General features: G+C 39.8%; 1 protein-coding gene across 2 annotated transcripts in view; it reads right to left on the reverse strand.

The window, feature by feature from the left end:
• SECISBP2 (SECIS binding protein 2) overlaps positions 1-12,566 on the reverse strand; it is a 47,943-nt gene that overhangs the window by 22,080 nt on the left and 13,297 nt on the right. The window contains exons 7-11 of one of the 2 annotated variants that reach the window (XM_045021979.1): positions 11,699-11,859; positions 10,766-10,915; positions 6,127-6,231; positions 4,598-4,729; positions 1,389-1,521 (exon numbers count right to left, since the gene is read on the reverse strand). In XM_045021979.1, the coding sequence (XP_044877914.1) occupies positions 1,389-1,521; positions 4,598-4,729; positions 6,127-6,231; positions 10,766-10,915; positions 11,699-11,859 (681 nt within the window). Of the gene's footprint in view, positions 1-1,388; positions 1,522-4,597; positions 4,730-6,126; positions 6,232-10,765; positions 10,916-11,698; positions 11,863-12,566 lie in introns of both variants that reach the window. The other variant, XM_045021978.1, reaches the window with a different exon arrangement.

The raw sequence follows: 12,566 nt of genomic DNA on the forward strand, positions 1-12,566 counted from the left end.
GATGATGCAACAGCTGTCTTATCCCTCCTAGGTACAGCCAAGACAGTCTCATCCTTCTTATGAGACAACGCCAGGCACAAGTAATCTAATGTAATTACTACTACAGGAGCAGACGCTATGATTCATGATGCTCTACTTCCTGCTACACCACTCACCCTGTCCCCACCCTCCGATCCACACTAAAATTATCCTCATGCAAGTACTTTTTAAAACTATTCTGGGATTTAGGATTAACAATTGTAGTTGCTAGTACCTCTCCAATATTATATTTTGGCTGCCTTTAATGCTAGGAGAGATTATACACAAGTATATTCCAAGTTCTCACAGTGAACAAAGACAAAAAATACTGATAATTGATACTTCCAGTTATTCATTTGAAATCTCAAGAATGGCATGGTATAAAAAAAAGAGTTATGAAATTAATTTTACCGTATTTAGAGTTAATTCAACTCAGTATATTGTTTCCACAATTCCAAAATAAGGAGAGAAATTCTTGATCATTGTCAAGTGATAGAAATGGATTACTACGTTTTTCTTACTTGAACTAATGTAGTTACATGTAAGTTTTCCTTACAGGTGATCTACAATACAATGTGTTGTGCCATTTTTGTTTCTTTAGGATATACAAATAAAGCCTGAAAGCATTTCTTTCCCTCCCTATAGCCAGGTTTTTGCTCATTTTTTACCTTACAACTAACAGACACTTCTAACAGTCTTGTCTTTTGTTTTTGCCTAGATAACTCTTCCACGAACCAGGGAATTGCTGTGGGAGTTCTCAGCCCTCAGCTGAAAGAGCTGGGATGGAATGGTTTGAATCTTTACCGGAGAGCTTTTCTTCCAAGAGACTGGTTTGTCAGGAGTTTCAGTGAAATCAGTATTCAAAAAAATGAAACTGACTGAAATTCTCTTTGCTTTCATTTACTCAGGTTCCAGTCTTGCCTCTTGTAATGTCATAATCTTATCAGTTCCCCAATTGTCAATAAGAAAGACAAAGGAAGAGAAAACAAGACCTGACAGTTTTAGTTTTAAAAACAAAAGCAAAATGCCAAGCTGAAATAGACTTTGGCTATCCCCAGACATCATAAAGCACAATAAAGACCAAATATGTCCCCTCTTGCCAACTTTTCAGTTAATTTTCAGTCACCTTTCCGACTCATCTGAAAAGATATTTTCCAGCTAAATTGTGGTTCTTCCCTACCTCCACCCCCATGTTATCTATCTTAACTTTTCATATATAGCTTGCTTCACTTTGATTTTCTTGTCCATCACAAATGTGAAGTATGTTTCTTCAATTACCACATATTCAAAGTGAGGTTATTTTTTAATTTCACATATTTGAAACCAACACAATTGACATGAAAAAAGGAAATCTAAATCATAGCTGGTACCTGAAAGCACCACAGGTTTTGAGGACTGTTTTGATTTCTCTGCATGTTGCTTCTGCTCCAATGCAGCCAGCATGCCTCCCAAATCCAACTTCACTGGAATCTGACTCTTCTTTCCACTGCTCTTAGAAGCTTCCTAAGGAAGACAGGAATAAAACATGGGTTGTCCCATTTCAGATCTTAAGAGGCTGCATTTCTTGTGTCATACAATATACTATGGACACATTCATTCAGGAATACTTGTGTTTAAAGATCAAAAAACAAGTGGAAAAACACATCAAATCTTAATGTTTTGGAACAGTGACTGTTTTGGATTAATGATGTATGGTTTTTTGACACCTACTGAAACACAGCACCAAAGACCTCTTTACACTTGCATCAGCAGACATTTCACAACTGAACAAGCTTCTGTTTTGGGAAGTATGTCAGGTACCTTTTACTAAAAGGCTTACTGGAGTTACTAATTTTACTTCAGAAACATATAGGATAAATAGTGGATGCATTTTTGTTTTTAGCAGCTGTTTTTCAGCACCTGGGCCTGGTGCAGACACCTCACCCTTCCCAATGCCTTTCTTTGAAAAGAATTCTCTAGTGATTCCTACTTTGTGCCATCGTCTAACAAATAGCCTTATTTTCCTGTGTCTCAATCCAAGAAGGTGGGCAAGTAGCCTTTTCCATGGCTGGCACTATACCTCTTCTGTCCTGAGACAACATTAATTTTAGATCCAAATTTATAGAAGCTTCATGATCTTGCTTTTATTACTGTAAATGAATAACCTAACAGAGGCAGAAATGTGAAACTTAGGGTATGTCTTTACTACAGCTGTGCCGCTGTAACGTTGACACTTCCGACATCACCAGCAGGGTTTTTTCAATTGATGTAGTTAATCCACTACTCGAAGAGGTGGTAGTGAGGTCAACAGAAGAATTCTTTCATCAACCTAGTTGTGTCTACACCAAGGGTGAGATCAACCTTACCACTGTACTCCAGGTGCAAAATTTTTCATAGTCCTGAGCAACATGGTTAAGTCAATTGAATTTTTAAGTGTAGGCCCGGCTTAAGGCAGAAAGAGCTATAAAACAACATTTTGTTAGTAACCTAAATAAGACACAAGAAGATCTCCGCAGGACCATGGTCCTCCTTGATTTCTGTACACAAACCATGCCAGAGTAAGCAATATGTCCAAACCAAGGTTACCTTCCAACATCATTGAAACTCTTTCTTGCTTCATAGCCCCAGCCATCATTTTAGTAATGTACCAAACCAACAACAAGCCAAGCCAGGAAGCATGGGCATTCTGATTTACTTCCACTACCAGAGCTATGCTACAACCTAGCTCCGCATGGCTGACTACTAGCTTGCCGTACTACCTGTCTGATATCAAGTTGAAAATAATTTTGAAGAGCCCACTGAAACAGTAAAAGCATTTCTCAAAGTTTAGAGAGAACAATATATACCCAGTAGAATGCTAATAAATCCAAGTCAAGCTTGATCCAGCAAGATTTTTTTGGAATAAGGCAGCTCATGTCATTCGCTCATTTCTTAAAAGGTAGCCTGGGGGCAAGCACTGCAGCCCCTAAACAGAAGTTGCTTTCCTTCCGCAACTTAAAAATGATGTGCCTATGGTTGGATGTAGAAGTGAGAATATAATCTCTGGGTGTGCAATATCCTTAAGACTCCAGCTCAAACTGTTTCTGAATTCTTAAGAAACTGGTTTAGGATAGTATCAGAGGGGTAGCCGTGTTAGTCTGGATCTGTAAAAGCAGCAAAGAATCCTGTGGCACCTTATAGACCAACAGACGTTTTGGAGCATGAGCTTTCGTGGGTGAATACCCACTTCTTCGGATGCAAGTCACCCATGAAAGCTCATGCTCCAAAACGTCTGTTGGTCTATAAGGTGCCACAGGATTCTTTGCTGGTTTAGGATAGGGCACGTCATGATCAAATCAGATGGGCTAAGGGGACAATCTCCAATACAGTAACTCCTCACTTAAAGTCGTTCCGGTTAATGTTGTTTCGTTGGTGATCAGTTAGGGAACATTCTCGTTTAAAGTTGTGCAATGTTCCCGTCTAATGTTGTTTGGCAGCTGCCCGCTTTGTCCACTGCTTGCAGGAAGAGCAGCCCATTGCAGCTAGCTGGTGGGGGCTTGTAACCAGGATGGACCGACAGCTCACCTAAGTTCCCTGTGCTGCAGCTGCCCAGCAGGCTATCAATTGCATGCTACCAACTGCTGGCAGTTCAGCTGTCCCTCCCCTCTGCTAGAGCTGCTCCCAGAGACTCTTGCTTGCTGTGCGGGGGGGGGGGGGGGTAGGAACGGCACCCGTGGGCACGCTAATGTCAGGGTGTCCCCCTCCCCCCTGCTCCTGCAGCCCGCTTACCCCTTCTCCATATAGAGCAGGGAGGGGACATGGACAGAGAGCCAGAGAGCGCTTGGGGCAGCAGCTGCTGTCTCAACTTCCTGATCCACTTAAAAAGACAATGCACTTAAGAGTGGGTCAGCTTACTTAAAAGGGCAGTGTGCATCTCTCTCTTCCACACACCTGGTGTGTCTCTGTCTGCTATGCTGTCTCCCCTCCCTCGTGTTCATGCTGCCGTGTGTGAGAGGCTACATTAACAATGTGTTAACCCTTGAGGACTCAGCCGAGTGCTAGTTCATCATTTAGCAGCAAGGCATTCCCTGGGAAATATCCCTCCCTCTTCCACCCTCTAACTTCACCACCTCAACCAAACTTCACAATCATAGCTGTGAACAGTATTACATTGTTTGTTTAAAACGTATACTGTGTGTATATCTATACAATATATAGTTTTTTGTTTGGTGAAAAAAACTTCCCTGGAACCTAACCCCCCCTATTTATATTAATTCTTAGGGGGAAATTGGATTCACTTAACATCATTTTGCTTAAAGTCACATTTTTCAGGAACATAACTACAACGTTAAGCAAGGAGTTCCTGTACTTAACACACATACATTGCAAAAACAAGTGAAAAGATACATTGCCCAAATTTTCACACATCTGATAACCTAAAGTGGCTTGATTTTCACAGGTGCCAAGTACTTCCAGCTAAAGAATCAGGCCACTTACTGTAGATACAAAAAAAGATACACTTGCATTTAAGCTTGAACCTTTTGGTCCTTATTGCTAAACATGCCAGTTCTCTCTGCAATTTCAGCCTATGATCACTTAGTTTCAATGGGAACTGGTTTACCTGAGGTTTTTTTCTTTCCAACATAGCAGATGAAGCATGTTTCCCTGGTTTTTTCCCTGCTGTTACAACAGCTCCCACGTTTGATGTATCATTTCGATAATGACTGTCACAGGACTCTTTGGTTAGATGGACCTTTGAAATTTAAAGACAGAAAGTACCAAGAAAGAACAGAAAATGTTTAGACTCCTGTCATATACTGTAGACTTAAACCACCAAAATGTAAGCAATATGAATATCTGCAGGGGGATAAAGGGAACATGTGGTAGTCAAGTCTACCTACAGTAACAGGAGTTGTGACCCAGACCTGAAATAGTAAGCAATGAGTTTCCTCTGAGAAAGTGAGCATTCATTGGCTACTAGACTGGTCAACTACATCCAAGTCCTCTATCTTTCTTCATTATTTCTAGTTTGCCTACTAAGTTCTTCTAATGCAAATGTCTCAATCTTTTCTGGTTGGTGGTGAAAAATACTTTTGAGACCCCTCTACATTTATTATAACAATTAAAAAAAATATGGACAAGCCTATATGATGTGTGTGTGTTTTGAGACCATGCTTTACCTCACAAACTTTGAAGGTTTGGGCTACCTCCAAGTTATTCTGGATAGTTTATATTTTTTGCTTTAGAAAAAAAGTTTTTAATACTTTGTGACACACTCGACCCCCTAACTGTCTTGTCACCCCCTGCAGGTCACAGCCCAAAGGTTTAGAAACACTACTCCAGTGTAACACAAAAATGGCTTAGGGCTTGTCCACACACTCACAGTGCTATGGTAGCATGTAGCTAAGACACTATCTATGCCGACAGGAGAGCTGCCCTCCTATCAAACACAGCGCTATCTATACTGGAGGTTAGGTTGATATAACTACGTCACTTTTCCACACCCCTGAGTGATATAGTTATGCTGACATAAGCTGACAGTACAGATCAAGCATTAGACTTGTTCCTTCACCGTAGAATGATTTTAAAGTGGAAAACAGTGAAAGGAATGCATTTGCAGGTAGATTACTTTTGCCAAAAAGCTGCACAGTTCTTACCCTTGCTGCAGACTGGCACTGAAATGTAGTGTTCCAGATGCCCTAGATATACAATTGAGTAGATTTAACACTGACCAGGCTGCAGAGCCAGAAGTTGAAGATACTCAGCAGACAGACACCTGTGAGACTAGGAGGGTGAGGTCATCTTTTTGATTGAACCAACTTCTGTTGGTGAGAGAAAAGCTTTTGAGCTTACATATGACCTGAAGAAGAGCTCTGTGTAAGCTCAAAAGCTTGTCTCACACCAGCAGAAGTTGGTCCTATAAAAGATATTACTTCACCCACCTTGTTCTCTAATATCCTGGGAGCAACATGGCTATAACACTGCAGACGACACCTGTGTCCATTTTCCCTTACACGTTCTAAGAGCAACCCTCTTCATCAAATTGAAGCACAACTAATATGAAAATTCAACATTCTGAAGTTTCCATTTTTCTCTGTTCAGTTTTTGGAGATACAAAGCAAGTGTATGGGATCTGACAAGATCTCTTACTTCAGGCTGCCTTCTGCTAACAGGAGGCGCATAGGATGATTTCTGAGTCCCCACCCTGTTTTTTCGGTCAGAAGCAGCTGCCAGGTCAGGAAACTCTTCAGCATCCTAAATAAAATACAAGCCATCATTTTTAAAGAGGACGATCAGCTCTAAATTCCCATATATCCAATATATATTCTCTCCCTCCCTTCCACATAAAGAAACATACATCATCTGTTTTGGTGTATAGAGATTAACGGATCTGAGCGCATCTCCTTCAACTATTATTAACATCTTAATGCTTAAAAGCTGCAGAAGGCAGATTTTGCATATGGCAGCAACTAGTTCAGAGATGAAGGGATTTAAAAAACAAAACAAAAAACAACACTTGCATTAACAGGTGCCAGACCTTGAATCTTTTCTAGTATTCTGAGTGCAGTCAGTACTGCAGCCAACTAGTATGGACAGTTAAAAGAGCCATTCTGTTACTTTTTAGGAACCACTCTTTAGATCATTTATGTTAGGCCTGAATGAAAATATAACAGGCAAAACAGTTATGCCAACCTGACTGAAGTCAGGCTAACAGAGGTTTCTGGGTAATCCCAGAGTGGAAAAGTACTGAGAAGCAGCATTGTTTTACAGAGCCCTGGAAAACGTGAGATAAGCCTGAGATAAGCCAAGGACTGCATTCCTGGCATACCATTAGCTGTGCTAAGGACAGTGTTTGAAGAACTGATAAGAAACTCTAGCATCCCACGGTTCAGATTCTAACTCTTTGGTTGAGTTATAGGTTTGTTTAAAACTCCCCTGTATTTCTAACTTTTGGGTGGTGTTAAGATATAATTAATAATCTAAAGTTGTAAACAAAGTCTAGGCATGTGTGTATATTAAAAGTGTCTAGTTTTAAGTTGTTAAACAAAGGGGGGGTGGGTTTTGCTCAAGTGAGTGATGTATGACGTAATAAAACTGTCTATATAGGCGAATACTAAGCTGTAAAGTGCTAGCTGGTTCTCACTGGAGAGGAGCTGCCCTTTATTGATGCGTGCACTTGTCAATAAAGGGCTTTTGATCGGACCTTGCTGGTGTTGCCTGTCTCTGTGATCAGACAACGAATTTCGCTGTCGGGGTTAAAGTCCCCAACATTTACAAGCATTCTGAACTACAAAGCCCCCATTTCCCACTCTAGCCTCCAGTTACGTCGTCTTGCCTTAAAAAGTGCAGGTGAGAGAGAAGGGGAACAAAAGAGGGGAGTGCCATAACCTTTGGACTATGGAATCGAGAACAAAGAAATCAGTATATGTTTTGATACTATTGACTATGTAAGTTTACAGTTAAACAACAGCACAGAGAATGCATGTATGCAGTATACAATATTCAGCAAACTAGAGGATCACACACTTGTTGCTTCTTTAGGCTGAGAGCATTAAAAAAAAAAAAAAGCACATTACAGACTCCATGACATCCTTCATTCCCTCCATAAGCTCCTTGTATGCCATGCTCCCATCTCCCACAATTTCAGGGACTCCTTGCAGCCACTCCACCCTCCACCTCAGGCCAGAGATAATGTGGCCCCCCCATTCTCCCCATGCCATGGGCTCTGTGTGCCCTTCCCATTTCCCCAATTTCCACTCACATATTCCCAGGATATAACATTTCGGTACTTCTCAGAATGGCATGACTTCACTTCCGCTGGAAGCCACGTCCAATTTTGTCTCAGTACCAGACAGGAACAAACCTTCAAAAGCAGGACAAATGGCCTGCCTACTCATTCCTCCCTATTCCCTCATTTATTTTCTCTCTCTTCTGACTGGGAGGTAAGTAATTCAGGATGTCAACAAGTTTAAACTGTACTTGGAGGATGGGCAGAGCTGAGATGGGTGATATAGTTATACTGGAAAGTGTTAGTGGCTGCCATCAACTAGTTCTTCAATCTAAAGACCATTACAGAGGAATCTTGCAGCAGCTTCAGCTACAAGGAGCTCCATGGATCCCCTATTTCCCCCTTCAGATTTTTTCAATCAACTGGAATTTTGCCCACTGATACCTAGAACATCAAGTTTTGGAACTGACTGGATGTGGTGTTCAAATATCTGTAATGAACAGATTTTCACTCAGCTCAGTGATGTCAGACTTCTTTGCTCAGCCAATTAGCCCCATAACACTATACTTAGTGGAATTTAATATATTTAAAAAAAACCCCAGTTTTCAATCACAATGTTAACTTTAAAATGCAAGTTAATATTCAATTTATTACTTGGTGTAACTATGAAAATTATTTCTCAGTTTTATTTGTGCAATAGCTAAATTATAACTGATCAAATAGATTAATAAAATCCACAATAGGAATTTAGAGTAAAAATAATACTGATTAGAACTACTCTCTTTTTCTGGAGACAGAAAAAACCCCCACAAATTTACATTAATGCTCTCAAAGTAACCTTAAATTGCCCAAATTACACATATTTTGAAATAGCTCTATTTTAAGCATATACCATTTAGATAAAAAACAGGAGTACTTGTGCCTTCATATTGATCAATTTCAGCAGGAGTTGCATGAATCTGAAGACCAAGTTGGGTTATATGTGGGTACGGTGGAAGAGTTAAGGTTAATATAAAAATCTTAAAAGGAAACCAATTTAAAATCTAGATAATCTCAAAAAATAGGGTATTCTGAGGTCCTACATGTCCTGCCCTCCAAGTCCCAATTAGTTCAACATTTTACCACATTTACCACATTTTAAAAACGCCTCTCCCCCTCACTGTTGCAGGAGGAAATAGCCACATAAACAAATGGAAACTGCTTCATTTACTAGAGAAACAAAAATTAATGTACAAAGTGCTGTCCAATGTACAAACACAAAAAGAAACAATTCTGTAATCTTAGGGGAAAATGTTCAGAGTTACTACTTAGCATTAAGAGGTTCTGTTTGTTTTTTAAAATGTAGTACACAAAAATGTACATGTGTAATCTTTACCTAGCAGATCATTTACTCCTGAATAATTATATTGGAGAAATCAACTGGATCTTCCCCCACTCCAATATAATATTTAATCTGAAGCACATGACACACTGTTAGCTGTACAGTGTAACTAAGCAGTAAGAAACAGATTTTAATTGCTTCCTTTGCTACCAAAAAAGAAATCCCAAGTTGAATGTTTTGGCTGCTTGTAGTCATGATGCACATTACGGCCACAAATCCTGCAGAGGAATCTACTAGTACTGGCGTGGAATTCAGTGGGACATAAACAGGTGCAAGTGTCATGCTACCACACCCTATATTTCTCTCTGATCTCTGTTGTCACATACAGAGTCTGATTTGCCTAACTTCTTAGTTAGGGTTTTGTAATCGACTGTTGTCACTTTGTCTAATTAAAATATAACCATGCAAATCATTATTGCTACCGCTGTTAGATAATTGCAATGAATCTTATACGAAGTGTAACACACGGCCAGAAAGGGTTTAACAGCTTGCAGGCTAACTAACCCAGAGCCAACCTGTAGAGACATATTAGAAATGGTAATTATGGCCATTTGATGTTAATTGGCTAGAACTTTGAAATGCAAACCTATATTGTTAGAAGTGATACTAATGGTCTGTGTGCACTCAAACTTTAGCCATGTAAACAGACAGTCCCTGTCTGTCACTAGAACTATTAATTCAGAGATCAAAAGGGAGTATTAACATTTAGATGAAACTTGGGTGAAATAATGTCAATGACTATTTGTCTCTTTGAAGTTTGTGATAGACTACCTAATGGATAAATTGCCCTATGTTAATTTGTGTAACTAATTACTGGTTGCGCTTAGGAAACAGAAGGTTACTTCAAAAGCCTATTGTTAACCCAGAACTCTATGGTCAAGTGGCTGCTAGAAAATGGTATAAAAGACCCTTGGGTCCCGATCCCGTTTATCTCAGATCTGCTTGAGGTTTCATGCAGGGAAGCCTAAGCCACAAGGATTGAGAACCCAGTTCTGAATTGACCACCCTGAAATATAAACATTGGACTATAATCTATGGACTATTTCTGAAAGACCTCTTTGCATCTACAAAGCTCATTGTTTCTGCTATGAATCTGAATCTCAAGACTGACTCATGTCTGTATGTATACTGATCTTTTAACCAATCCTCTCTCCCTTTTCTTTTTAAAATAAATTTTAGTTTAGTTAATAAGATTTGTCTATAAGCGTGTATTTAGGTAAGATCTGGAATATTCATTGACGTAGAAGGTAATGTGTCCGATCCTTTGGGACGGGTAGAACCTTTTTTGTATGATGAATAAATTTTATTAATCCTCATCATATTTGACTTGGGTGCCTAGGTAGAGGCCTGAGGCTGGGTTACTGAGTTGTTGTTTCTGGGTAACCAGTGAGGTTATTATGGAAGCTGCTTTGTGCTGGCTTGGTAAATATAAGTATTGGAATATGCATCAGCTTTGGGGATTGTCTGTCCCATTCTTTGCAGTTCACTCTAATTGAGTGACCTCACGTGGCTCCCCTGCGATTCCAGTCACAACTGCACTTTGGGACTAGGAGAAAACTGCCTTCTTAAATATACCTACAGAATCAGTTTACATCACAGATCTGAATCCAGGTTTCTACACATTAGAAATCACATACCAATCCCTTTATGTGCATACATTACCAAAACATTGACTGTACCTCAATCCTTGGTGGTTCTTGTACTATAAAGCTTTCATTTTGAGGTTTTTCCTCTTCAGGATTTGATTTAGGTTTCTTTTTCTTTTTTTTCTTCTTCTTTTCTGATACTTCTTCAGGCTCAGTTTCACTAGCATCATTTCTTGTTTTTGACTATTGAAAGACCATGAGTGGAGTAAATCAGCTATTTACAGATGACTAGTATCAGAATACAAATAAAAATATTTTAAAAGCTACCAAATATATGCAAACGATCAAACATGTACAACAAAGTATGCCCTAACCAATCTACATTGTGATAAATGTAGAAACTCGGCCCATGTGTTAAGACCCAGCAGCAATTAGAGCACAGCAGAGAATATACTGCTGTAAACGTACTGCACAACTATCACAGCATACCTTGGCTACAGTGATTTGGGCAGAAAACATTCCTCCTAAAAGAGGCCCTGTTTCAACTTTAACTTTTGAAGACAGCAAGATATGAAAGAAGAGTAACTTAAAATTATGGACACCACTTCTAACAAAGTATAAAATTACACCTAAACTACCTTAGCAAAGAGGCATTTAGTTTGCAGATACATTAATGGCCTTTTTTTTTTTTTAAATAGTTTCAATGGATGATGTTAGGGGTTTTCAAATGTCATTGCACCATGACCCCCTTCCGACAACAAAAATTATTACGCAACCCCAGGAAGGCAGACTCAAGCCTGAGCCCAACTGAGCACCGCCTTCCCGGCCTGAGCCACACTGTCCCAGGTGCGAGGGGCTTTGGCCCCCCATCAGTGGGGCTCAGGCTTCAGCCCCAGACCCCAGAAAGTCTAATGCCAGCCCTAGCGATCTCATTAAAATGGGATTGTGACCCACTCTGGGGTCCTGACTTACAGTTTGAGAACCACTGTTACACTCCATTGATCTAACAGACAATTCTCTGAATACCTTATTTGCCTGAACATCTTGTTTTTCTTTGCTGCAAGAATCGTTACTGGAAATAAGTTCAGAGGCCGGTGAGGAAACAACTCTCTTTGGAGCCTGCAATAGTATGGTGGCCCAAGATAAATGTGACTGAGTGGAATAAGGTGCAGATGCTGGAGGAAGTGCTGCTGGAAAGAAAAATAATATTCAGAGATATCTAAAAGGTAAATTATTTCTCAAGCTACTTAATATTCAAAAGGTTTACAAATGAATCAAATACCACCACCTCTACAATTAGTGACAAGGTATTCCAATTGTTTTTAATTTAGTTTCTTTGACTGCTGTTCAAATTAGTTCCTTGGCAGCTAGAGACCAAGGTGTTTCCTTACTACATTTTTTTCCTCCACTGGGCATGCACACTTGTTTGTTGTTATGCAGACTGTGGGCTTTAACATGGATTTTTATTTGCAGAACTGAAAATTAATTTTTGGAAAAACTGCAGTTTTTCCCACCCCTCCCAACTATTCTAGCCTCTAAGTGTTTTAGATTTTTTAAAAAATCTAAAACAGCCACCATAAAGCCGAAATGAGATACCAAACACCCTCGCATAACCTTGTTTTAAATACCACCTCATCACCCCACCCCCGCAACAGCCCTGATAAAGAAGGTTTGAGAGTGCCCTGAGAGTCAGACAGAAGTAGGAATCCTCACATTAAGAACCTCCTGCCAGCAGCTCCCTTCTCCCACTCAAACTACCAACACTACCTCAGTCTTACCTGGGCTGAACTTCAGCCAGTTAGCTCTTATCCATGTCCCAACCATATCAATGTTGTATGTAGTATAGATGTAGCTGTGTCAGTCCCAGGATATGAAAGAGGAAATATCCTTTATT

Source organism: Mauremys mutica, chromosome 6 (genome assembly GCF_020497125.1).
Source record: "Mauremys mutica isolate MM-2020 ecotype Southern chromosome 6, ASM2049712v1, whole genome shotgun sequence".
Taxonomy (NCBI): Eukaryota; Metazoa; Chordata; order Testudines; family Geoemydidae; genus Mauremys; species Mauremys mutica.